At 55.7% G+C, this 24,434-nt stretch overlaps 2 protein-coding genes across 4 annotated transcripts; both read right to left on the reverse strand.

The window, feature by feature from the left end:
• Positions 1-74: 74 nt before the first annotated feature.
• LAD1 (ladinin 1) lies at positions 75-10,492 on the reverse strand. Of its 3 annotated transcripts, none has more exons than XM_040616938.1 (10): positions 10,279-10,492; positions 7,102-7,242; positions 5,984-6,485; positions 5,442-5,582; positions 4,697-4,746; positions 3,752-3,824; positions 3,274-3,405; positions 2,789-2,878; positions 1,559-1,636; positions 75-1,191 (listed from the first exon to the last, which is right to left on the reverse strand). In XM_040616938.1, exons 1-10 carry the CDS (start codon positions 10,314-10,316, stop codon positions 1,186-1,188), a joined length of 1,251 nt encoding a protein of 416 aa, XP_040472872.1. In that variant the 5' UTR covers positions 10,317-10,492; the 3' UTR covers positions 75-1,185. The 3 variants fall into 3 exon arrangements, with proteins under 3 accessions (XP_040472872.1, XP_040472871.1, XP_040472873.1); XM_040616937.1 differs by having other exon boundaries at positions 5,442-5,585; XM_040616939.1 differs by lacking the exon at positions 5,442-5,582.
• A 4,980-nt stretch (positions 10,493-15,472) lies between these two features.
• On the reverse strand, positions 15,473-24,169 carry TNNI1 (troponin I1, slow skeletal type). Its single transcript, XM_040616577.1, has 8 exons — positions 24,097-24,169; positions 21,889-21,923; positions 20,985-21,026; positions 20,214-20,345; positions 20,037-20,126; positions 19,386-19,562; positions 17,927-18,037; positions 15,473-17,567 (listed from the first exon to the last, which is right to left on the reverse strand). The coding sequence occupies exons 4-7, from the start codon at positions 20,337-20,339 to the stop codon at positions 17,930-17,932; spliced, it is 501 nt and encodes a 166-aa protein (XP_040472511.1). The 5' UTR covers positions 20,340-20,345; positions 20,985-21,026; positions 21,889-21,923; positions 24,097-24,169; the 3' UTR covers positions 15,473-17,567; positions 17,927-17,929.
• Positions 24,170-24,434: the final 265 nt, after the last annotated feature.

Below are 24,434 nucleotides of genomic sequence, written 5' to 3' on the forward strand. Positions count from 1 at the left end.
TTGCCTTTTTTCCCCTTGTCAGAAGAAGGGAAGCAGACCATTCCCGGTCCCAGCCCAGGAGCAGGTGAGTGGGATGTCTTAGAAAGAGCAACTTTTATTAGAAAAGAAAAAAAAAAAAAAAAGCCACAGAGAAAACCAAGTCCTTTCCAAAGCCCGACAAGCAAGATCAGATCCAGAGCCAGCAATAGAGTCCCACACCGAGTTTGGACACCACAACATTTGCTCAAGGCACAGCCCTAGCCCATTGAATGGCCCTGGCACAAGGATTTGAGCATCATTTTATGGGCTGCCCATGGCACCCTAAAGCCGGCCTCAAGAGAGCACCGTGCATCCCTGCTGGGTGTGCTGAGCAACCCGGGCAGTGCAGGACCAAGGGTCTGCTCAGGCACAGGCAAACGGCTCCAGGAAAAAGGGCATTGCAGAAGGGGCCCAGCCCAGGGCACTCAGCTCCATGCAACCTCAAAAACAGGGCTGTGGTCAGCCCACCCTTCCCTAAGCGAAAGGGGCCACTGCTTGCACGGGACGGTAAGGGCAGGGTAGAGAAGGCCAAGTCTCTGGCTCTGCCTCAGCTTCGTGCTGGAGGGAAGCACCAGGGCCATCAGGTCCACCCTTCTCCCACGAGGCATCTCCATGTTACACCGGCGCACGTGTGACTGCGCAAACACCATTTGCCTTTGGTTAGGTCCCTCCAGCAATGACAGCCTGGGGGAGGGGTGACATCTACCTCACCCAACACGAGCCAGGCAGCAGGGATGGACACGGTCCGCAGATATGCAGCTGAAACTCCCTTGGCCAGGCAGCTTCTTGCCCCACTGACATCATCCAGCTGCAAGGGAGACACATGGGATGATCTTCTTTACAAGCACAGTTATGGGACACAGGCAGAGATTAAAAGCAAAACATAAAAACTTTGTGGGAAAACAAGGCAAGAGTCTGCCTTCAGCATCCGCAATGAGCCTCCAGGTCTGGACACTCCTGGACAGGCAGTGAGCGAGGGCTGGGGGCTCAGGGATAATCTTCCAGCCTTCTTCCTTCGCATCCCACAAGCGGAGGACCCTGGCGACCTGAGGTGCACCCACACGTGGCTGGGGAACTCTCGTGGCAGTGGGCTGCTGGATGGTTGGGTAGGGCTGGGCTTTGACCTTCAGAACAAAACACTTTTTCCCAGGTCACCTGGTGATATGATTACAACTGGAAAAGAAAGTGAGAAACCGTGAGGCCGGGCCTGAGGCTGCAAATGCCCCAAAGACAGCTACTGTAACCAGGACTGTACTTGTCCCGAACGGGGGATGGGGCAGGCAGGCACCCCCTAAATCCCACCGCATGCCACTTCCCTTCTTTGACCAGACCAGACTCCTTCTCACCCCCACCACTGCCTGCAGTTGCCCCCTCCTGTCGATGCCCCAAGTCACAGGGTCTTGGGTGTCCCACGCGACCCCTGTCCCCACCAGAGCTGGGTTCTCTCACACCTGCCCTGTGGGTGATGCATCAGCAGCAGGTCCCACCTCCACCCCTAGCTCAGAGCATGCACCCACTTTCAGAGCAGCTCCATGTCTACCTTGGTGTCTCCAGGGGTGTCTCCAGGCTGCTTTACCCAGACATCACGGTTTGACAGGCTGTTGACTTTCCTGATGTCCTGCAAAGAGAAGAGTCATAAGTGGCATAAAGTTTTCCTCATGGATCATGTGCAGTGTTGCCTTGGTCTGACTTTAACCCAACCTTGAAGCATACACGATCCAGGTAAAACCAGCCGGCTTTGAGTTCCTGCACTTGGTACACCCTCCGAACCAAGCGCAGCTCCAGCCCACAGAGGTGGAGGGCAGCAGGCGTCACTATAGGGAAAAATGATAAAGGAGCTGCAAGCTTTACCCCAGGAGCAAACCTTTTCCTGGCAGACAGGGAGCCAGCACAGCCTCCTGGTACAGACACGTTTGGGCAGCGTTAATCCCTGCTGCTCAGCGCCACGGGTGCCCGGGCTTGCCTGCCCAGGCTGCAGGGCTGGGCTGGAGCTGCCCCTCCTGGTCCCGTACCCAGGCGGCTGCTGGGAGCGATGGCAAAGCACCTTATTGCTGCAAACAGTGTCACCTCCCAGGGCTTGCTGAACCTCTCCTTTCCAGGTACAGTCCAGGTACCCCGAGACCAACAGGTGTCCTGTCTGTCTCCCTCACATCCGTATCCCTGGAGCAGCCGCAGCGGCAAAGTGATGACCTCTGAGTCGCCTTAGCTGGGCACTTTGCCCCACGGCAACAAGACACCCTGCTTCGGGGGGCTGAGATGCACGGAGGGCTGCAGCTCACTGCAGACCCCACATGCAGCAGGACCTCTCGGTACACACGGGTCTCCCAGCTCCACAGAACAGGGCTGAAGGAGCGAGCATATGTCTCATCTCCCAGTGGCCTCCAGGTCAGAGCTAGTCCTCCAGACACTGGCAGAGATGGGATGGTGCTGGGGTGATCTCTCTCACTGGCGTTAGGGTCAGGTCCCCCTGCATGTCCCCTGGGACACGGTGCTCGCTCCCTCCTCACCCCACCAAGGGCTGGGAGCAGCTGCCTTGGGCATTTTGGGCTCGTGATCAGGACGCAGTGACAAGTAGAGCCCTGACATCTCACTGTGGTGGTCCTGCAGCACCCAAACCTCCAGCCCTTGTTAAATTCCTCTCCAACGCTTTAATGGGTTCAGCCGAGGGTTCATCAGCCCCTTAAGCCCCACCACCCCAGGTGCAGGGACATGTCCCACCAGGCTGCCTGGTCTCAGGGCTCTAGCCTGAGGTGTCAACACAAGCTGGTACCTTGCTCTTTTCCTCCTTGGCAGGCTCCTGAGCTCGGCTGATCCACAGATTAATGCGGGACGTCACCGAACCTGTGATCTTCAGGTTGTCCTGTGGCACAGAGGGGGACACCAGGGTTACAGCACCAGTTGTCCCACTGCACAAACATAACCCAGGACCCTCCACAGGGCACAGGGAGACTGAGAAAAACTGACAGGCAGAGACCAGCCTACACCTTGGCTCCATCCCAGCTCCTCAAATAACAGCACATCGGCACAAACCCACACACTGCCAGAGCACAGTTTCGGTGGCAGCTGGTGCCCGAGCCCAGCCCTGGCTGGTACTGCTCAACAAGCACCAAACCCCCACCAAACTGCATCCAGGCAGCAGCCTGCTGCACTGCGTGCTGGTATCCAGAGCCAGGAAGATCTGTCCAAAAGGTTGGCGCCTGCCCCAGTACAAGACCCCACTGGAAGGTCCTCGCTCGGGCCAGCTCCTGCCCTTACCTTCCTGACAGCAAGTGGCTCAGCCTTGCTGGGAACGCTTGCCTCGAAGAAGTTGCGTTTGCTGGCCACCCCCTCCGAGGACAGCAAGCGGCTCTTCTGAATATTCAGGGACGATTTCACCACCTCTGAGCGCTGGGAGGAGAGAAGGGCATCAGCAGAGGTAGTGTTGCACCCCAAGCAGTAAAAAGCAAAGTCCTGCTTTTGGCTCACGCCCCAAGCCCAGCAGGGTCTGCTCCCTCCCTGCCCATCACCAGCTCACGGGCTTGCTCCGCTGCTGCCCCAAGCTGGACTGATCAGCATCCCCATGGCCCTGTCCAATGGATATCCCCTCCCTGCTCCTCAAACCCTGAGGTGGATCCCTCTTTCTTCCTGGGATCACCTACATCAACCCCATTAGCACTGGTTGTTCGGTGCAGCTCAGTTCTCTCCCCATTCAGGTCCAGCACCCCACCCCCCCCCTCCCATGCCAGCCTGGTACCTGGACGGCTGAGGTGTACTTTTCCAGCTTCTCCCCAATGGTGGTGCTGCTACCTGGGATCCTCAGACTCGCGCTGGTGAGGAAGAGGAGAAAAAGTTGAAGGCAGCCAACTCAGGGTCTCCCAGGACTCAGTCCATGTCCTGGGGGACTCTGCTCAGTAGGAGAACAGCCCGTCCCACCCAGGCACTCCTGCTCCATCTGGCTGCCAAGTGAACCAGGGCAGCTCATTCCCTGCTGGTGACCGAGAGCTCTGGGTCTCACCCTCTTACTAAGGCCACACTGTATATTGACAAACAGCTCTGAGCTCCCCAGTTTGCCCTGTCCTCACTGCTGCCTCTTCTGTGTGAGATGCGTCACTGAAGCGCATCTTCACCAATATCAGCATGAGTTTGCCTAGAGTACGCAGAGGCGCGAGCCCAGGTGCCCATAAAGCCCTGCACTCAGAGGTGGGACAGGGCATCCCATCAACTCCCAGCATTCAGACTTGAGCCCTTGGCTCCTCAAGAGCTTTTAAGCAACCTGTCCAAACCTTGTGATGAAGATGTGGAGGATCACTTGATCTGGCCACCAAAGCCAGACCAGGTTGCTCATGGACCTGTAAGTGGGTTTTGATATCTCCAAGGGTGGGACGCTGTAATGATGCTGCACTGCTCAACACTTAACCACTCCTGTGCAGACACAGGCACCGATGAGAAACTACATCAGCCAAGCAAGGGCTGGCTGGGGCGATCTGTGCAGATGCAAGCTGTACGTTGGACATTGTCCCGTCCTCTGCTAAGCCTCGCTGCCCAGTTAGCCAGGCACCCCGGGGACCAATGTTCAGCAGACCTGTACCAGGGCACTCACTAGCTGGTACCAGGTCCCATCACCTTCTCCTCCCTTGGAAGACAAAGGAGGACAGTTCCTGCCCAGCAAGACCAAAGTAACATGAAGAGAGGTGCTGACCTCCTTGTGAGAGGGCTTTGGCTTTCTTCTTTCTGATTTCTTGAAATCACCTGGAAGACACAAGGAGAGAAGATACTGGAGACATCTTTGGTTATCAAAGGTAAACACAGCAGAAATGGTCTCAGACCCATCTCCCATTTTCAAGCAAGCTCTGTTTTCACCCACACCAGAGCTTATTTCATATCTCAAAGCTCTGAAGACTAAAGACACTTTGCAGTGTTAACAATTTTATTCCAAATAAAGCACCATGAAAGCCAACGAAGCCTAGCCAGTTAGCCCGGATTCACAGCACTTCATTCCAGATATCTTTTTTGGAAGGCTAGAATTCAAGGCATTCTCAGGGATGTAACAAGGGACAAGAAGAAGGATGGATTTTATTGTTGTCCTGTGTTCTCAAAGAAGACTGGAAATGCCAGAGGGCGGATGGTCATTCCGGTGACTCTGGAAAATCTGAGGACAATGAGCTCCCTGTTTTCTCAACACTCTCCACAAGTTTCCATGCCAGCACAAAGCGCATGAACATGGGCATGTTCGTCATCACCGGCCTTCGGTCAGACAAGGAGAAGGAAAGTGGAGGAAAGACAGAAGCAGAGCTGCAATGCCCCCCAAGATCAAGGGTAGATTTTGAATGCACTTTCAGGAACAGGCTCTGCCAACATAAACCGGAGACCAAAGCAACCCTTCCTTCCCCCACCCTCCACCACCTAAAAGGGGGTCTTTCTTCCCCCTTTGCTTTAGCTCTTACTCGAAAGGAGACAGTTCTTGGGCTGGTTCGTCTGATGGAGCTGCTGTAGGTGACAAGAGCTGGAGAAGTATCTGACTTTTCTGCAGGTTCATCTCGGGTGGGAGATGGCTGTATTACCTCCTTTGAGGGATTCCTGGATGGCTGCTGAGGAAAAAGCAGATATCTGATGCATCCCTGCAGAGAAGGCTGAAGTGCAGGGAGCAGAGCAGCCAGGGTGGGAACCAGTTTGGAGGCAGGAGTCCAGACCTTGGCTGTCTCCCTTGGATATGCAAAGACCCAGACACCTCTTCAGTGAAATTGTGATGGCAATCAGTAGGGGCTTGCCAGAGAAGGTGATCAGAATAGTACATCCAAGGGATGGAAAGGAGGTGGTGGGACCCTGTCCACCACCTCATGGTTTGCAGCTCTCAGTAAAACCATCCCCCAAAGCCCACAGGTCTCATTTCCCTCCTGGTACTTTTGAGTTCCCCATTTCTCTGTTGTCCTCTCAGTACCTAGGACCTCACACCCCAAGGGCTGGTGCCTTGTCCATCCCTGCTCACCTGCTGGTCCAGAGATGAGGTCACCACCAAGGCTGCCTTCTCCTCCATGCTGCGGCTTCCCTGTCTGGTCAGGATCTTCACTTCACGGAGCCGGCAGCCCCCCAGCTCTGGCTGCTGCTGTGGCTCCCCCACCTCTTTCCTTGGCTCCCCCCGAGGAGTCTCCACACCTTGTCTCTCTTTGTCTTGGAGCCGTCCCCTGAGCACCACCTTCCTCTCCGAGGCCAGCTCTGGGTGCTGTTCTCTCGGTGGGTCCCCTCTGCCCTTGGCCACATCCTGATCCTGCTCTCTAGCCTGGATGCTCTGCTGCCCTGCACGCAGCTGCATCCCTGCCTCCACGCGGCTTGCTCCCACCCCTGGCTCCTGCTGCTCCTTCTCCTGCCTCAGCTTTTCAGAAACAGCCATCGTGGACCTTGTCCGTCTCCCTTCTTGTGTCTTCAGCACCTCCGAGAGCTTTCGCTCTTCCCTGTCCTCTGGAGACACTGGCTTCACCAGGGATGGAGGTCTACAGACAGAGACAAAATAGGGGGCAAACCTCAGCACCCAGCTGGTTTGTTGAGGAGGCAAACCTCAGCACCCCAACCAGGCAAAACCCAGGTCAGTGGGCTGGCTTTTATGCTGCAGGTGCAGTTAACCCAGGTGAAAGCCTAAGGGGGTTGGAGGTGTGTGTAAAAATCTCACCAACATCCTGGAGTCATCCCTGCAGACCAGCACTTGTGGCCACCCTGGCCCCACCACCCCGGCTGGGCTCCCTGAGGCTCTGCATGGCTGGGTGCCTGATCTTACCTGCTCAGCGGTCCCACTAGGGCAGGGCCAGCATCCACCCAAGCCCCCCTTGGCACCAACCCTCACATGGCACACCATGTGCCATGGGACACACGTTGAAGCGCGTGACTGAGCCCACCAGAGAGATACCCCTCTTCTTGCGCTCCTCCTGTGAAGCCCACTCTGCTGCCCAAAGGCCCCTGGGACCCCTGCTCTGCCCACAGCTCAGCCCCTCTCACCCAGAAGAGACCCCCACCAACTGCAGTGGCTTCGGCTCAGGGTTGAGAGAAACAAGGCAGCAAGCTCAAGCCATCGGCATCGTGAGTGAGACTGAAAGTAGCAGGACCCCCACACACCTGCTGGAAGCTGGACTAGTGTCTTTCCTAGGGCTAGAAGGTTCTTCATCTGTCGACGTGGAGGACAGCAGGCTCCGGTGCCTTCGCCGGCGCTCTCTTTGCTGCTCTTCTTCATCCTCAAGGGTCCTCTGCCTGGCCAGGCTGTTTGGGATGAAACACAAGGATGTGGCGAGGCTGTGTCCTGCATGAGGAGCTCGTAGCCCTGAGCCCAGCCAAGAAGGAGGCTGAAGCACCCTCAGGGAAGGGCGAATGGGGTGATGGAGCTCGTCTTCCCCAGCTGCTGCATGGGGCTGGAGGAGAGGGGTGCCAACGTGAGCCAGGTGACACAAAGCGCTCTTGCTCCACCCAGCTGGTGCAGGCATTTCCCAATGTGAGCACCCGAGTTACAACTCCTAATTTCTTCTGTTGGAGGGAGCACTCATTTAAAAGAAATCCCTACATTAAGTAATCCTTCCAGGGCAAGGATATTTAACCTGTAACTCAGCAAGACCAGGACCCTAGAGCCACCACATAGATCTCAACCACATAAACTGGAAGGGTAACCACTAGTGGCAGAAGTATCAGAGGCTGAAGGCAACTGCTGACAAGCTCCGCCTGGAAACAGGGATGGCAGGAGCTCCTCTTCCTCCCTGCGTGTGGCTGGGACTGGGAATTGTTTATAATCACAGATTTTACCAAAATCTTGTAATCAACTGCGAAGAGTCATCTTCAAAGATTTTATTTTGCACAAGGCAAGTGTATAATTTTTCTTTTAGAAAATGCCACCCTGAATAAAAAGCTTCTTGGAAAACACCAGCTTTCCCTCCCTTTCTCTGTGCAAAACCTGTCTACCCTCTCTGCTGCTGCATGAGCTGTGTTGGAAAATGTTTTTATTGACTGGACAGAGCTTTTCCCAACCATGTTCGTTTACCTACAGCAGTCATCCTCGATCAGCTGCAAACACTTGCGGGGCTCCCAGCACCCCCAACAGCCCAACGGGGCAGAGCCCTCCCTGCACAGGATCCATCCCATCGCAGCATCCCAGCTCCGCAGTTGGCACTCCAGTTTCACCCAGACCCAGGGTTTACTTTGAATTTGACTTTTAAGAACATGAAAGTCAGAGCAGGTCCGGGCCTGTGGTATCACTAACGTCGTTGCGGACATGGTGACTCGCAGCATGGATTACAAGTTACTGTGTAATGAAAACTGGGTCATAAATTAAACCACATTACCCCCCGCAACTATTTGCAGCTTCTGTTCTTCCTGGTCAAGGGAGGCAGGGGAGCACGGAAGGGGCAGCCGAGCAGAACGGAGAGCAAAGGGAGGACGGGTCCTGGCTGAGAGCTCAGCACCCGTTTGGGCACCGGGCAATGCCAGGGGGTGTGCTGCCCTTGCCTCCCGCTGCCTCCATCCTCATTGTCCCTTGCACCCCCAAACAGCCTTCACACCCCAACAGCAATCAGACCCGCTGCTGGGGGGCTCCAGGTGGTCCCTGATGCTGTGCCTGGCACCAGGACAGACAGGGATAGAGAAGGCTGGGACCTGCTCCGTGAGCATCCCCAGCCAGCTCTCACCCTGCTCCCTACTGCTCCCCTCCACGGGCACGACCCTGCAAATATTTGTGCACAGCTTAGCCGCCCCGCAAAGGCAGCCCGGCTCGGTTTGCACGGCACGGTGTGATCTCAGCATTCCCACGCGGCAAGGTCAGCACGTGCATGGGGTCGTACGCAAGCAGGTGCCTCTCTGAGTGCTCTCGTCCCTCAAGCAGTGACAGCGTGGAGCACTAATGCCAGTTTAAATCCGCGTGAGAGCTGGTTAGTTCTTCGGTGTTGCCTGCACAGAGTCCTTCAAAAAGAGCATGGGATTCTCCTGCCTTGCATTTGCTTGGCTCCTTCAGAGGCAGCACGTAACCTGGCATTATCAACATGCAGCTTCTCGTTATTTGTAATTAAGTAATCCACCCATTAGGCTATGGATTTGCTTTGCCAATCTTTCCCTCTTCTTTTCAAAGAGGGATTTATTTTTCACCATCTTACCTTTTATAATCTCAAAGAGATGAATAAAAAAAAAAGATTGGCGAGTGTCCCCCTGCCTTGTCCTCTCCTGCCCTGTTAATCATTAGTGGTGAGATATCTGACATTTATGCTGTTTCAGTGAATGTGTCTCATCTAATGAGAGAGGAGAAATTGCCTTCCTGGGTTGTGAAATAACCTGGGTGCAGGACCCCGCTGGGCTTGCGTTTGGGCAGGTCTGTGGCTCAGAGGAGGTGGGTGGGACGGGGCTGGGATGTCCTCTGGATCTGTCCCACCCGTGGTGGAGGCAGGGTGTGAACTGGCAGCCTCCGAGCAACGGGGTCTCGATCTCCTTTCCTGGGCTGGCCATAGTGGGTGTCTTACCCAAAGTACAAGGGTTTGTAATTAAGTTTAAGAGCCATCACATCACACGCTTAAACCAGGGGTTCTGCTCCATTTTGTGGGAAAGCATGGCTGCGTTTGAGTCACCGTCACCCCGCCTGCGCAGCCAAGGTCGGCGATGCTTGTCCTGGCATCTGCGGAGGTCAGAAGCGATCCCCACGTCACCCAGGCTTCATGCGAGCCCCTGACTCACCCCGCGATGCCCATCTGCCTCATCAGCCCAGCTCCCATGGGAGCCAAAATCACTCTTTAGGAACAACCAAGCAGAGCGGCCAACGCCACGGGGCTGCGGGCATCGTTCAGCAAGTGCTGATGAATCAGGACTTGCTCAGTGCTGGGTGGGGAGAGGCTGCAACCTCCCATGGCAGAGCCGGGACACGCACCCAGGGGCTGTATGGGTACAGGGCGGGCGAAAACCCCACAGCCGGCTCCAGAGCAGGTCTGGAGGCACAGCCCAGCCAGACTGTACCCCAAAGAAAGGCAAACCAGACCAAAAATATATCCAGTGTGAGGCACGGATGCATTTCCAGAGCCATTTTCCTACGGAGCGCTCAGCGCGCCCAGGCAGCAGAAACAAAAATGCCTCTGAACTTGCCCACCCACAAGAAGCTCCAGCAGCGCCGAGCTCTCGACGGGGCTGGCACCACCGGTGCAAGCAGCACCCTCACGGCAGCTGCCCCCTCTTCCACAGCACCCCTCGGCCGAGGCTCGCCATGCCAGCTGCCCACCCTCACCACTCCCTCCTGCCCGTGGAAAGGATTAAGCACGAAACCACAGCACCTACCTGGAGAGATCAGACCAGTTCCTTCTGCTGAAAGACATTCCTGCTTTCTGTGAGTCTCAGAGAGCCCCCGAAAGCTGTGCAGGCATCAAGGCCAAGGTGCTGTTGGACCCGCGGGGATCTGCACTGCCCAGAGACTGTGCTCCCCGAGGAGGGAGGATCTCCCTGCAAGGTTATTTCCCTGTGCACCTTTACCCTGCCTGCAACCCGTTTACCACCACGCTGCATCACATGGTTTCTTATCTACCTTGACAGAGGCAAGGCTGTAATTTGTCTACTAGCGGCGCCGTGCAAAAGCCGCCCTGCCTAGCAGTGCCACGCAAAAGCAAATCACTCCCCGCTGCCTGCTGTGCCAGGGTTCGAGCAGAGACCCGCGCTCCCGGCTCGATCCATCCAGGTCTCCCAGGGTTTCGGAGACAACTCCCTGCAGAGAACCTGTTTTACCAGCCGCTCTCCACCAGTCAACAACTCCTCCAACACCAGTGGAGGAGGTGAATTACCTTGGGCTGAGTGGGAGGAGGCTGGCTCCCAGCGATCCAAAACAGTCATTAAAACACCTCCGTCTGGGTGCAGTCCGGCCCTTTCCAAAGAGCATGGGAGGGTGCCCTGCTCCTTTCAGCTTTTTCTGGGCATCTTGGATTGAGCTGTCACGGCCACCCTGTCATTACGAGCTCCGCTGCAGTTGGCAGCACTCATGAAGTCTCAGAGGAAGTGGCTGAAGCGCAGGGGAGGTCCAGTTTTTGGGTGCTAAAGCCCCGTGCCGGAGGGGGACTGTGTGCCCAGGCTCATCCCATGCCTGGACCCAGTCCTCCAAACCCATCGTCTGCCCCAGGCTGGTCCTGAAACCCCATCCCCCCACGCTCACACAGGGCAGCACTCTCCTTCAATGGGCAGGTGTGAGGGTGGGGGTGGGGAGGGGGCTCTTATCGGGGTGACAGGGGCACCCAGAGGCAGCAGAGCCAGGTCTGAGCCTGGTTTTTCCTGGGGCCAGCCCAGGCGCACAGCACAGCCAGGACCCGGTGCTGGGGCAGCCGGGCATCTGTCACCGCGATGGCTGCAGGAAAACCCCCCTGGGACCCGTGAGTACAAGTTCAGTCTCTGATCCCAGCCAGATCCATCTCTCTGCCAGCCCGAGGGACTGGTTATAAGGCTGGGCTCGCCACACATTCCTCCAGCCCACAGGGGTGTGCCGAGGGCCTGAGCAACCAAAGGAACTATTTTAATCACAGGTTCCTAATTAAAATCCCATTTATAAAAGATAGCCCTGTCAAATGAGCTGTCCGCTCCAAGCAGGGTTCCTTCTCTGTTTTTCTTTCTTCTTGCAGTAACAGGTTGTCTTTTAAGTGTTTTCATACATACAGAAAATTCAGTGAGTTGTGGCATAAGGGGAAAAAAATTACTTAAATAACCTTGCAAGCGTCCTGCTAATTGCTGACAAACTATATATAGCAGTTCAGCATCAGCAAGCTACTATAAAGCAATAAACCTTTCTGATTAATGCACAGGGAGCACTTTACTTGCAAAACTCATTGCCAAAGGATACCACTGAAGTATAGGACTTAACAGGATTTTAAAAAGGATTAGACTGAACATAGTGAGAGAACACCCCCAGCTAGGATCTACACGGCAAAGGAATATAAAACCTGACAGTTTATGACTCCTCTTTTTTTAAGATGAAGAAATTCTAGACAAGCTTTTAGCGGCTGGGGACCAGGCAGAGAACGAAGCTTGAAGACACTCACACCTCACACTGCCCAGGTCTTTATTTTCAGCTCAGAGACCTTTTGAGCCGAACAGAGTTTCCTCTTTATTTAGCCCCTTCAATGGCTTTTTCCCCCATGCATTTGCCAAATTTCCCCCAAACCCAGGAAAACTGTTAGTATAAAAAACATCCTTCAGCGAGGAGTTCCCCAGGTCCATTCCCCGCTGCTGGAAAAGCTCCCTCCGTTCATCTGGGCAAGGTCTTGCTGAGCTGTTTTGGCAGCACAAAGCATTCGTCTCTCATGGTCCGAGATTTTTGCTGCTGTGGAGCATTTAGCTCATGTTTTCCCTGATGTTCTTCATGCTTTTTCATGGTCACCATAATTAGAGGCAGGCAATGGCCAGAGCATTTAGCTCATGTTTTCCCTGATGTTCTTCATGCTTTTTCATGGTCACCATAATTAGAGGCAGGCAATGGCCAGCCCAGAGCCCATCACCTGTCTCCTGTATGAAGTCACGTTGGACTTTTCCCTCTGTGGGTCACTTTATCCTCCTGCAAACATCCCTTGCCATTTTATCCTCAAACCCTAAGTCCTGCAAGATCCTTCTGATCTTCATCTCTGCTATGCCAAATACACAAGAACTATCAGCAGTTTGCTACCTCATTACCGTTTCCTATCTGCTAATTGGTTATTTACCTCTACTTGGACTTTCTCTTAGCCGTGGCTGACCTAAAGATCTTTGTTTCTGGAAATCCAAGGGAACTCTTATCTACCAGGATAAAAGCCTTTATCCAGCAGCTCATTGATGCCTTCAGGGAATGCCAGTTGCTTCCTGAGAATGGACCTCCCTTGGCCACCCTGAGGTCATCACTGAAGCCCAGACCAAACTGCATGCCCACCAAGCTGAAGGTGATGTAATTAGGCAGGGTCATGAGTCCGTGCAGGGAATGGATGCTCAGGGGAACCAGTCTGATGTTTGTGCAGAGGCACCCTGTGCACCGGGCTGCCCGTCCTGCCACCCCAGGTCTGCAGCCGGGAGAGCAGCGCTGTGTGCTCTTGGCTGAGGGAGTTGTGCCGCAGGACCCTGCGTGCGGGCAAGGCTCTGGTGTAAAACCGCATTTCTCTCCAGGTACCCGCTGTGCCCAGGGGTGGCAGAACTCTGCCAGCAGACCTGCACCTGCCCGAGGAGCTCAGGAAGGGCAGATCTTCATCTGATGCAGATCAGCAGCAGACACCTATTTATACCCACTAAGGAGCTAGACCAGTACCAGCAGGGTTTTTTTCTCTTGGGAACAGTGTCCTGTGTCTCATCCCGAAGCAGAGCCTGTTTCTGTGGCTGCAGGGCAGTGGAGAGCTTCCAGTTTCCACAGCTGTGCTCCAGTTAGGGCATTCCCCCACCTCGCCCGGGGCGCAGTGGTGCACCCTCCACCCCTTTCCCCGTGCTGGTCCCCCAGCATCAGCCACAGCTCAGCTCCTCCCGTGGTTCCCCAGGCTCGTCCCTGCCACACAGCCGGCAGAGGACCCGCATCCTCCACCCAGGCTTCCCCACGGGGCTGGGGCATGGGGCTCCGTGGGCGGGAAAAGGGCTCTGGAACCCTTGTTCCACTGCTGCCCCATCACTGTGGCGGTGCAATCAGCAAATGTTTTAGAAAGCCCCGCTCCCCCCACACATGGAGGCCTCCCAGAATCCTGCACTGGTGCTCTGCCAGTGCTGGGGTGGTCCTGAGCTGCCCTTCCCCAGATACAACTACTTCAGCTTTTAGGAAGGTGTGTGCGATGCCCTGGGAGCTGACGGTGCAGAAATGCTGCTGTGCAGAGAAAGCCAGAAAGTGTCTGAAACTGGGGGCCGAGCGCTCAGAAACAGAGCAAAACCCGACCACAAACTTTTCTGTTCTCTGTAGGAAAGGAATAACCGTTGTGCAAACAGCCTTGCACCTTTGTTTCATTTGTAGTCTAACTTTAAAAAAAAATATTTTAGACAAATATTGATTCAGAAATGTCATCACGGTGCCCCACAGATACTATAGTGTCCTTCAGGTTCCCATTCTCTTCTGCGGATTGGATTCCTCATTAGATGCCATCTCCTGTGATGCCCCAGGTCTAACGACGGAGAACCATGGATGTGTCCCAAAAGTGGGCTCAGCGGAAATTTTTCAGGTCATGGAGAGAATGTGTGACTCATTGCCAGCAGACGTATGGCAGACTGCATCCCTCAGAGTGCACGAAATTAGTTGCAATTAATGAGAAGTCCCCTCTGATGCGAGCAGCAAAAGGGCTCAGGCCACAGCAAGGGAGGATGGAGAAGACAGATGAGATGACCCCACTCACGTCAAGCACCGTACCCCAGCCCAGCCCCATTCCTCCCCAGGCTGCAGGAGGTGAAAATGTGGGTGCAGAAACCCATTTCTTCCTGGTTTATGGTGCGGGGGGATACAGGACTCACGGTGACAACTCCCAGCGTGGTGGGTGGTTAAGCCATGACCGTGCCAATACGGCACAGCTGCAGCCGCAGGGTTTGATCCTGCACCGGCAGCACCGCAGATGCCACGGGGGCTGCAGGGGTAATGTTTAACCTCTACAACCAAGGGCTGCAGCCTGGCCTTAACCCCTGCGCAGGGCAGGGTGCTGCAGTGTCTGCAGGGGCCACTTTACCTCTTCCCACGCCAGGGCTGCCCATCACTGTTGACCCTTCCCCTTTGGCAGGTCCAGCTGAGCTGCAAATACACTCAGGGAAACATCTGGGCACAGTTCAAATGTCTCTAGGCATGGGTGCTGAGCGAGGAGGTCACAGAGCATCCTAGGAAAGGTAGGGACCATTTTAAAGCCAGCTAGGAGGGATATTTTTGAAAGGCCATGTCAGGCCAAGCCTTTTGCATCTCCCTCACTGCAGTTTTGCTAGAAAAACCTTTCCAGTAGAAAATCGTTGGGTTGATTCATATTTTTCCTACAGTTCAATTTAATTTGCAGCTTCTGCAATTTCAAGCTTCCAGTGTTTTGTTTTGCTTTGCTTTGCTTTGCTTTGCTTTGCTTTGCTTTGCTTTGCTTTGCTTTGCTTTGGGGGCTCTTGGGACAACCTGGAGGGTGGTGGGACCGGGCCTCTGCTCAGTTCAGGGAGACAGGACTGCCTCATGCAGTTCTTCTGGAAATAAATACAATTTCATTGGCAACTTCTCCAGCATCAGCTTCTCTCCCTGGGAAGAGGTGGGCACACCCCGGCCGGCTCTCACTGTGCCTGCAGACGCAGTGGTGAGCCCTGGGGCTCTGCTCTGCAGCAGTGCCAGGCGTCTTGGTGCACAGGATCTGGCGATGAGCTGGGGACAGGCACAGGCTGGCTGCCGAGCATCCACCAGAGCCTGGTCCCGCAGCACCCGTCACCCATATTGCCTTACATCTCACTGCCATCCCTCCCTGGCCCATAATAAACGCCACCTTTTCTTTTTTTTTTTTTTTTTTTTGGTAATACTTAATTAGCATAATTGCACTAAGCTCAGAGTGGTTGTTCTCAGCCTAGACTCGGCTTGCCATTTTCTGCTGTTCCAGGTCTGAAGAAGGCTTTGTTTCCATGAAACCTCTCTTGCATTTTCCAGCTATACCAGTTGGTCAGGTAACAGTTATTACGTCTCCTACAGATCTTTCTTCCTCTGCCAGGATCGCTGCTGAGTGTGTGAGTTCCCTCTGGGGATAGCGTCCGCCGCGAGATCCCAGGACGCCACCTCGGCTTGGCTCCCGCTCGGGCAGTGAGCTCGGAAGGGCAGGAGGGTACCTGAAACCTTTTGGCTCCAGCGGTGGGGCAGAGCGGGCCACGGCAGTGCCCTGGGACCTCGCCACGCCTGGTCCCCCAGCGCCTCCACCAGCAGAGTCGCTCAGGTTGGCCAAGACAGGGGTTCGCTTCCCAGGTCTGCACCCGCTGGGAGCCCATCCCAAGGTGCGCAGGGTGAGGGTGAGGGGTCAGCGAGTCCTGGTGCTGTGCCGGGCTGTGGCTGCTCGGCTGAATTAAGCTTGGAAAGGAAAAAATGTGTGGAAAAGGCTCTGTGTGCTGTGCAACTGCTCCAGTCATGCTGGCTGCGGTCCTGGCCCCAGTTAGGGGATGCTGATGGGGATGCAGGACCAGGTGGAAGGACGAAGACTGACCATCTGTGCTTGCTAAGGGAGAGAATGTGTATTTTCCAGCTGACAACACCTCTGACCTAACCCTAAATTTGAGAAGAATTTTTATAGAGTCTCAAATTCTCTGTGAAGAGCCGCTGGGTGTTGTGGCAGCCCGAGTGCTAATGTCCACGCTAGAAATACGTGTTTCTGTCGGTCACCACCTGCCCCAACCCTCTGCACTTTGCTCCAGGTTTATAGCATTTTCTGTCCCTTACAAGCTCACTACACAGGGACAGGGGTGTGCTGCGAACAGCGCGCGGGGTGGCTCAGGTTTGAAACCATGGATGCTGCGATTCCTCTGGATACCTTGGGAGCATGGACAAGGAACTGGTACAGCCACCAGGAGCACCCTGTGGGGGCTGAGCCTCAGCGTCTCCTGCAGCACAGCCAGGCGGAAGACCCGATTTGGTGTGAATTCTCCCCAAGTCTCCCCTCCAGCCCTGCTCTGGGGATGAGCTGGCACATCACCAGCTGCCTGTGCTCAACCAGCTGCAGTCTGGGGGGCTGTGATATAGTGGGGAAGCACAAGCTGTTTGGCCTGAAAGATGGATTCATCCCATGCTCTCCTGAAACACTGCTGGAATTAAGCCTTGACATGAGGCTGCCCAGTTCCCACAGCTCCAGTGCCTGTGATGGGGCAGCTGGTGAGAGAGCTGGTGCCTGGCTGAGCAAGCTCCAAAGGCGTTTCCAGAGCCAGAGGAGGAGGAGGGGTACAGGGAGCTGGCAGATACTTCTCTGCACTGAGACCCAAGCCTTGCTGCATGGGAGGCTGGTGCATCCTGAAGCCTGGCAAGGGCTGCAGTGCATGGGACAGGAGGAGGATGACACGTGCACAGGGCCAGGGGGTCTCAGCAGAGCTGGTGGAGCACTATAAAGCAGCCTGGGGGGCTGGAAGGGATAAACCCAAAGCAAATCTGATCCCAGGGCATGCTGCTGGCCTGAGTGCTGCCACAGGGACATTGCAGGGTGACAGGAAAGGACCAGGGCATCTTCCCCGCCAGGCTGTGGACCAGCACTTGCCCCTGGCCAGTGCTCCCACAGTGATGAGCCCACGCAGTGCTCTGCCCGGGAGATCGTCCTTTAATACACGTGCAGCCGCATGGGTGCACCTCAGGCTGCACCCGCCGGAGGTCGGGGGAGTGGGAGGACCAGCAGCCATCTCCAGGGCCTCTCTGCAGTGGTGGGAGGGGAGCGATGGCCAGTGGCCCCTTGGAGACAGCATGGCCCGTGCAGGTGATACCGGGGAGCTGCTGTGCCGGGGCCGTGCGGGAGCAGGGCTGATGGCAGCGCTGAAAGAAGGAAGCTCAGATCTCCTTCCCAGACAGTTGTCTGTGTGTTTCAGCTCAGTGGTGAATTCAGGCTAAGGGCACAAAAAAGCACGGAGGGGCAGCGAGGGAAAGGGAGGCAGCAGGGGTGGTGAGGCTCCTCTTCCCGATGCTCCTGCAGGAAGGAAAGAGAGCAGAGCAGTGGGCAGAAGAGGAGTTTTCAGGCTGCTTTCAGCAGCCCAGAGCTGGTGCCAGCGATGCCCATGCTGTGCAGGATGAGTGTGGCGTGGGCAGCAGACGCCGGAGCACCAGGAAGGGCAACCTGGGAGAGGAGGAGAACCGCCGGCAGCGGCTCCATGGCAGGGCCGTGCGGGACCGGCACCCGTCCCAAGTGTGGGGTGTGAGATGGGGCATGTGGAGCCTTTTTCTCTAACAAGTGGGGGCGGTTTCTGCATCTGCCCAGCCACAAGCACAGCCCAGGGATGCTACAGGGAGCAGGGGGCAATTGCAGGGGAAGGAGGACCCGTCCCCTACCTCTCACTGGCCCGTGGGGGACTTGGCAGCATCAAACATCTTCTTTCGCCCCTCCATCCCCGACATGGCCTCCACATTCTTGCGCCAGTCGCCAACTTCCACAGGGCGCTCCTGCCAGGAGGGACGGGGATGGGGGTCACAATGGCAGCCCCGTGCTGTCCCACCCCACTGCCCAGAGCCCTTGGTCCCCACACACAAGCAGCACAGGGAGGGCAGCTGCACCCTCCCCCTCGGGGCCAACTCTGTGCGTGCGTCCCATGGAGCTGGCTGGGAAAATGGCAAACAGTGGTCTGATCTCCACAGGGAGGTCTGGATTCGTGTGGATACCCCCACAAAGCCAGGTTACGTTGCATTATTGCACTAGAAAATCCCAGAAAATTTCTTCAGGAGGAAGAAACCAGCACATGGAACTTACTATGGATTTACACCAGCACACGGGGGCAAATGTAAGCCAAAACACTTTCTGCAGAGACCTCCCAGCCCACATAAACCCCACCTCCACCTTCCCCAAGCTTTTGGAGTGGACTGGGATTGCTGATGTGACAGTGAGAGCCTGGCAGCCTCTTCCAGAACAGAAAGGGGAGACGACGGCAGCTCTGCAAGCATGCCCAGGTGTCTGCTCTGCCAACCCACAAACATTCATAGATTACAAACTATGCCCCAAAATCATCTCACGACATCTAAAATAAATCCAGATCTATTCACCACCCGGCGCTAGGGACTGTAAGCAGAGTTTTCCATCCAAAGGACTGAAAATGTGCTATACTAGCAACGGGGGGGGGGGGGGGGGGGGGGGGGGGGGGGGGGGGGGAGGAAAAATAATTGAAAATTGAGATTCTCATCCCATCTGCTGAGCTGGGACCGAAGGCTAAAACCCCTTTGGGGGGAGCCCCTTGGAAAGCAGCGCACTCTTGCCATTGGGGTGCCTGCACACCCCAGGCAGGTCTGGGCATCACTCTCCATCTCTCCTATGGAGACTTTCCCCTCTCATTTCTCTACAAAACTGGTGTGAACTGGGCTGTTTATCTCAGGCCGAGCGTGCTTGCCGGGCTTGCTCTGCCTTATCTAATCTGGGTCTGAGAGTTTCCTGGGTGTTTTCTGGGCGTGATTGCACCAAATAGGAGCAATTCTGGTTCCCTGGAAGACGAAAGACCAAACTCTCTGCAAGTGCAGCTTGATGGACGTGACAAGGGGAGCCTGAGCTGAATGACCCCACATGGTCTTGGAGGGAAGAGCACCATGGACGCAGCTCTAAATCTCACTTGTTATTGTCCACCAGTTACCTGGCCCAGTCAAACTGCTCCCACGTGGTCCCACAACATCCCGCAATGGGCAGTGCCTCACAAGGACTGCCCCATGGCTGAGCACAACCCACTCAGGCTTCATGGGGGACCCTGGAGAAGGGCAAGGGCATCCCTAGGAGATGTCTCCATCTCTGGCCTCTAGAAGAATCACTCACCTTCTCTGTGTCCTCCTTCTTGACAGACTTCAGGTTGGCTCTCAGATCCATGGACACCTTGTGCTTGGAGCCCAGCAGAGCCCTCAGCATGGCATCGGCAGAGACGCGGACTCGCCGCAGCGGGGGTCGCTTGAACTTTCCCCGGAGATCAAGCACTTTGATTTTCAGATCTTTAATCTGCAGGTTGAGGAAAGGAGGAGGAGGAGTGGAAGGCCACCACATGGCTGCCTTGCACAAAAAGCTCCTGTGTGAAGCAGGAGTCTCCGCTGACACCGAGCCTCAGAGGGGTCTGCGCCCCTCCTGCATCCATGAGGACCACCTTCACCAGGCTGTCCACCTGAGCACAGAGCTGCTGCCATCGCCCTGTCCCAGCCTGCTCAGATGGCAGCTGCACCACAAGAAGGAGCTCTCAGACCCACGAAGGGTGACCGGGAGGTTCCCTGCAGACCCAGCGGACAGTGTGAGTTCCCTGAGGCAGGGACGAACCTTGTGCTGAGGGACGCCTTGCAGAGCACATACCAACCCTTAGATAACGCTGGTGCATGTCCCACATCCAAGCTCAGCCCAGTCGGTCACAGACCCCCACCAAGGCCCAAGCTACCATCTGGGAGGGAGTCAGCAGAGGAGCAGGCAGCCCACCCTGCCTCCTACCTCCCGAGTGTTATGGTTGCATTTCGCTTCGATGTCGTATCTCTCCTCATCCACGATTTCAACCTTCTCATGCAGCTCCCTGCACAGGTCCTGGGGGCCAAGCACAGCAGGAGAGCAGTGAGCAATGCCCCTCCACGCTTCCAAGGAGCTCGCTCCACCCTCGGACCTGAGAAATACCTGGAGCTGGCTCAAGGAAAGCCCACTGGTGTGCAGCGGTGTGATCCGCTCAGACAGGTATCTTTCCTTCTCTGACTGCTTGTCCACGATCTCCTGGTCCCACTCCTCCTTCGCTTTTGCCAGCATCAAACTCTACAAGCACAAGTAAATGGCAGAAGCGTGAACAGACAAGCTCCTCTGTTCCCCCCGAGCCTCCTCGCACATCTGTAGGATGGGACAGTCCTGTCTGCCTCCCAAACCCCCTCCCTGCAGTAGCTGTCCTCCCAAAATCACCCTGCTCCTGCAACACACATCAAAAAATCCCTACACCTTTTGTGTGGTGACCCTGAAGGCAGGGGAACAGCGTGGCTGGAGGTACCACACGGCTGCGGTGGTCCCTGTGGATGCTGATGCCAGCACTTTCTTTGCATCGGTTTGCTCTGCTGAGGCAGTAAATAAATGATTTTCCCAAGCTCCCTGGGGAGCTCCCAGGCTTGTGCTGCAGAGCTGCTGGTGCACAAACATGAGGTCTGTGGCTTTAGCGCTGAAGGCGTCAAAGTCTCTCCCCACCTCAGCAAAGTGGAGGTGAGGGGAGGTTTTGTTTGATGCATGGACCACAAAGCCCACATGAGTGAGGATTTTTGAGAATGCAGGAGGTGGCAACAGGAGCTGCTCCCCAAGGCCCATACTTCTGCCGTTCCTCATCGCTGTCCCACCGACCACGCACTACAACCCTGGCTCCTTTTCCCCAGCAAGACAAACCCCAGGGAGTTTCCAACCCTCAGGACTCACCTTCAACAGGAGTTTGCGTGAGGCTGTGATCTTGGATTTTCTCTAGGAGAAAGGGGAGGGGGAAAAAAAACAAAAAACCTTTGAAAACAAACACACAGCAAATGCAGAGCAGCATCGAGATCGCTCCTGAAAGGAAAGGCACTTACCTCCCTGCAGGCAGACGTGCATTCAGGAGGGAGCAATAAGGGACAAGAGAAGAGACAGGGCATCAGTGAAATCATGAGTCACAAAGAGGTGACAGCCAAGAAAAGCCCCTCGTGTGATTGCAGCTGATCTCCTTATTTCTGTGTCTAATAGGTGCCACCTGCGAGTGAGCCAGGTCTGAGACCACAGCACTCGTTGGAAATGCAGTGGGTGCGCAGGGCCACTCCCAGGAAGCCAAAATGCCACTCAGGTGTGGCACGTGAGCCACCACGGTGCCCATCGTGCCAGCCCCACATCGCTCCCCTTGCTTGGGCCACAGCACCCTCACACAGGCGCCCCCCCCCACGGCCAGGGGCTGGCGGGCAGGATGCTTGGACCCTGCTCAGGGCTGCAGGGCTGCGGCAGCTCCGTGTTGGTGCTTGATGAAAGCTTTGCAGGGGGGTTTCTCCCTTCTGTTCACACCGGGGAATCTGTTACATTGATACAACGTGCTAGGAAGAGCCTCACAGCAAAGTGAGTGGTGCTGCCTACCTCAGATCCCTGTTTTGGGATCTAGGAAAGCTCCGAGATTTGAATTGGAACATCGGAACAGCTAACAATTTTTATTCAAAGCTAGTTTTTGCGAGGGGAATGGCACAGAGGCCTTGAGCACGGGCTGGTATCCCAGCTGAACCCCTCCAAAACCCAACAAACTCAGCTGGCACAAGCAGCCCAGCAGCCAGGCAAGGATTTAGTGAAATCCAAGGGAAACTCAAGTTACTTACGGTTCTGGCATTGCAGCGACGTGCTGTTAACCTGGGGAAAAAAAAAAAAAAAAAAGGGTTGGGGCGTGGGGAAGCAGCTGAAACAAAGGAGCAAATCCTCCCGAACCCAGACAGCGCAGAGGGGATGCTCCGGTGCTCCCAAGGTCTGGTGCTGCCCCGTGCTGACGGTGGAGGGAAGCAGCTCGCAGCCTCCCCACCCCGCCGGCATCACCCAGGCGAAGCCCCGTTCCGGGCAGGCTCCAACCTGCCTCCAGCCCCGCAGGACCGGCCTCTGCTCGGGGGCTTCCCAACCCCGAGCTGCCGCCCCGCCGGCTGCAGCGCCCCCAGCTCGGGGCAGGGCACGGGGGCGAGCGTGGCTGGGAGGCTCAGGGGCAAGGGGGTTCCTCGGGGACCCCCACACCACGTCGGCTCGGGGAGTCCCGTCCCACAGCTGCCCGCGAGCAGCCGCAGAGGTGATGGAGCCAAAAGCCAGCTTGGCAGTGTTGGAGCAAGAGGCAACACGCCACGGCCAAGCGGCTGAGTGCATTCCTTCAGCAGCCGTGTCCCTGGTGAAATACTCACGGTTTCATGTTTTAAATTTGCTTGGTAACCCTATGCCCTGGCAGCTGCTTCAAAATGCCCTGCCTTGCTAACTTCCCCGGCACTGCCGCTAACACTTCCCCCTCTTGCCAAGAAACCAGAGCACCGTGTAACCCTGAGTAATAGAAAAATGTGTGGGAAAATGCCAATCAATATTTTTTTTTTCTCTTTCCAACCAGGAGTAACAAGCTGATGCCATACTTCAGAAACAAACAGCATTTTCCAGCAGCGGGTTTAGTCCTTTTCCTTAGAACTGAAAAAACAAAGCTGGAATTTCTTGCCTTGATCTCTTTGCATCCCCCTGAATTTGGAAACTGTTTTAAACCCCAAAGCCTCCTGCTGGGGGAAAGAGAAAGGACCAATTCTGCTTTCAAACAGCTGCTCCCAGCCATGCAGTGGAGCCTGTGCCAAGCAAATTTCAGCGCACCTCCCAGCTCCATCCACTTGTCCCTGTCCCATCCCCATGCCCCCTGCTATTTTGGAGTTTCTGGGGGAAATGCCACAAAATCCCAGCAGGAATCACCTCCCCCAGAGCCTGCCAGATCCCTGGATTTACAAGGAAAAATCCCAGGAACAGGAATCTTTTCCTCCTCAAGGCCACATCAGTTGGATGCAGCCAGAGCCGCTGGTTTCACGCCTTTCTGGAGGTTCCCAGAGGACGTGCAGGGAAGGCAGCTCCTCCTGCCTGACACTGATGCGCTGAGCAGGTCAGGTCCCAGCTGCTGCCCCCAAGTTTATTTGAGGGGAGGCAGAAAAGCCTTTGGCTCCCTGGAGGTGAGCAAGGGCTGGGCAAAGCCCCTCAGCGTCTCCAACACTCCCTGTTGCAGCAAAGCCTGGCATCCCTAGAAGGTGGGACCCACACTGCACCTCAGGCTGATGACCTCTACCAAGGTCAGTCAATTCTTAGGGCCAAATAGCTCTAAACTGGCTTCCTGGAGGACAGCTGGGACTCAGCTGTCCCAGCAAGGCTTCCCCAGCAATCTCGTGCACGGATTTTTGGGCTCCAGCTGGATCTGGAGCATCCACAAGAGACTTCGCTCTCTGATGGGCACTGGAGGATCTGGACAAGATAATTCTGCACTGTTTGCATGCCCCCAGCCATGAAAAGCTTACAAAGCTTATAAACCACTAGATTACAGAAATCCTTAAAAGAAATAACCCATAAATCAAAACACGGTCAATCCTGACATCCTCCCCATCCAGGGGACTGGAGACGTACCACAAATGTGCCCAGCCAACACGATGCCACACATCCTGCTTGCACCCTTGATCCTCACCTCCTCGGTCACACGAGCAACCGCGAGCAGTCAGGCTAGGACACACGGGCAATACTGCCCAAAACAGTCCTGGTTTTGCCAGTTTTCAGAAAAAAAACAAGCAAATCTCGAAAGCCCGGCTGGGTATTTTAACGGTATTTCTCCCCACTGCAGTCTCTCCAAGCCTCCCTCTGAGAGCAGAGAATATGTCTGAGCAGCTTCAGACAGGGGGAGAAATCCAAAGTTATGTGTCAGGGGCTCCTCTGCCATGCCGCCACGTGCAAGTCCCGGTGGTCCCATGGTGGCACCCATGTCCCCCAGCACACCCCGGGAGTCACGGGTGGGGGGATGCCTGGGGCAGCGCCTTACCTGGGGGCTGTGCAGGGGAGGTGATGCCTGGCCTCTGGAGAGCCGCGCACTGCCGGGGCCGGCGGCGAAGGGGGAGTATTAAACTGCAGCCTGCCTGCAAGTGGTCAGTAAAAATAGCACAAATCCCCTCTTGTGTGCACACGCTTGCTGTGAGCCCCGGTGCCCCGTGACGTGCTGCACACACCTGGGGCACCGTCTCAAACATGGGGCAACAGCCACGCATCGCCCTTGCACGTCTTTGCACCCGTGCTTTAGTGCCCCCGCGACCCCCACGCAATTTGGTGAATTCCTGGGCTGTTTGCACATGAATCACCCCCGCCTGGCCAGCCTCGCTGCCC

Source organism: Falco naumanni, chromosome 17 (genome assembly GCF_017639655.2).
Source record: "Falco naumanni isolate bFalNau1 chromosome 17, bFalNau1.pat, whole genome shotgun sequence".
NCBI classification, from domain to species: domain Eukaryota; kingdom Metazoa; phylum Chordata; class Aves; order Falconiformes; family Falconidae; genus Falco; species Falco naumanni.

Coding starts and splice junctions, on each gene's coding strand:
- LAD1 (XM_040616937.1), bottom strand. CDS start 10,316: ATGTCTTTCAGCAGAAGGAACTGGTCTGATCTCTCCAG. Junction 4,747..5,441: donor CAAGAACTGTCTCCTTTCGA/GTAAGAGCTAAA, acceptor TGTGTCTTCCAG/GTGATTTCAAGAAATCAGAA. Junction 1,637..2,788: donor CCAAGGAGGAAAAGAGCAAG/GTACCAGCTTGT, acceptor TTCTCTTTGCAG/GACATCAGGAAAGTCAACAG.
- TNNI1 (XM_040616577.1), bottom strand. CDS start 20,339: ATGCTGGCAAAAGCGAAGGAGGAGTGGGACCAGGAGATCGTGGACAAG. Junction 20,127..20,213: donor TTTCCTTGAGCCAGCTCCAG/GTATTTCTCAGG, acceptor CTTGGCCCCCAG/GACCTGTGCAGGGAGCTGCA. Junction 19,563..20,036: donor GCAACCATAACACTCGGGAG/GTAGGAGGCAGG, acceptor CTCAACCTGCAG/ATTAAAGATCTGAAAATCAA.